The following is a 541-nucleotide window of genomic DNA, read 5'->3' as shown; positions in this document are numbered from 1 at the left end:
AAACAGAAATCTGGAAACTAGCTGCCGCCCTTGGATGTGAGGGTTCCTACCTTCAGGTGGGATCAAAAGTGAGACACGGTTATTTATGGAATCTCACCATGAGGTACCCTCGTGCATGTGTGCCTCACCCTTATGCTTTACTAGTAGGATCTGTAAATATACAACCTGGGTTACAAAATTATAATATAACTTGTAACAATTGTACCTTAACTAACTGCGCCAGGGGAATTACTAATCAAACTAGGGTTCTAGTCTTAAGACAGCCTGCTTTTGTTATGATTCCTGTAAAGATTAATGGGTCTTGGTATGATGAAAAAGGACTTGAGCTTTGGAGAGAAGTAGAGGGTGCTTTAATGTGTTATCACAGGGGAACAGGGTTAATAATTCTGGGATTTGTAGCTTTGTTAACCCTTATTGCCTCCTCGATTACTGCAGCCCTGTCCCTGGCACAATCAGTGCAAACTGCAAATTTTGTTAATAATCTGGCACAAAATGTATCCGTTACCCTGGGGACTCAAGAAGATATTGACAAAAAGCTAGA

At 41.0% G+C, this 541-nt stretch overlaps 1 protein-coding gene across 1 annotated transcript in view; it reads left to right on the top strand.

Annotated features, from left to right (window-relative positions):
- The window catches only part of LOC104981297, a 204,064-nt gene that overhangs the window by 6,498 nt on the left and 197,025 nt on the right, over positions 1–541 (top strand). The window contains exon 2 of the mRNA XM_010830309.1: positions 148–345. Within this exon, the coding sequence (XP_010828611.1) occupies positions 148–345 (198 nt within the window). The remainder of the gene's footprint in view (positions 1–147; positions 346–541) is intronic.

Source organism: Bison bison, unplaced genomic scaffold (assembly GCF_000754665.1).
Source record: "Bison bison bison isolate TAMUID 2011002044 unplaced genomic scaffold, Bison_UMD1.0 scf7180017864517, whole genome shotgun sequence".
Lineage (NCBI taxonomy): Eukaryota > Metazoa > Chordata > Mammalia > Artiodactyla > Bovidae > Bison > Bison bison.
This window is presented reverse-complemented; position numbering and strand designations above follow the sequence as displayed.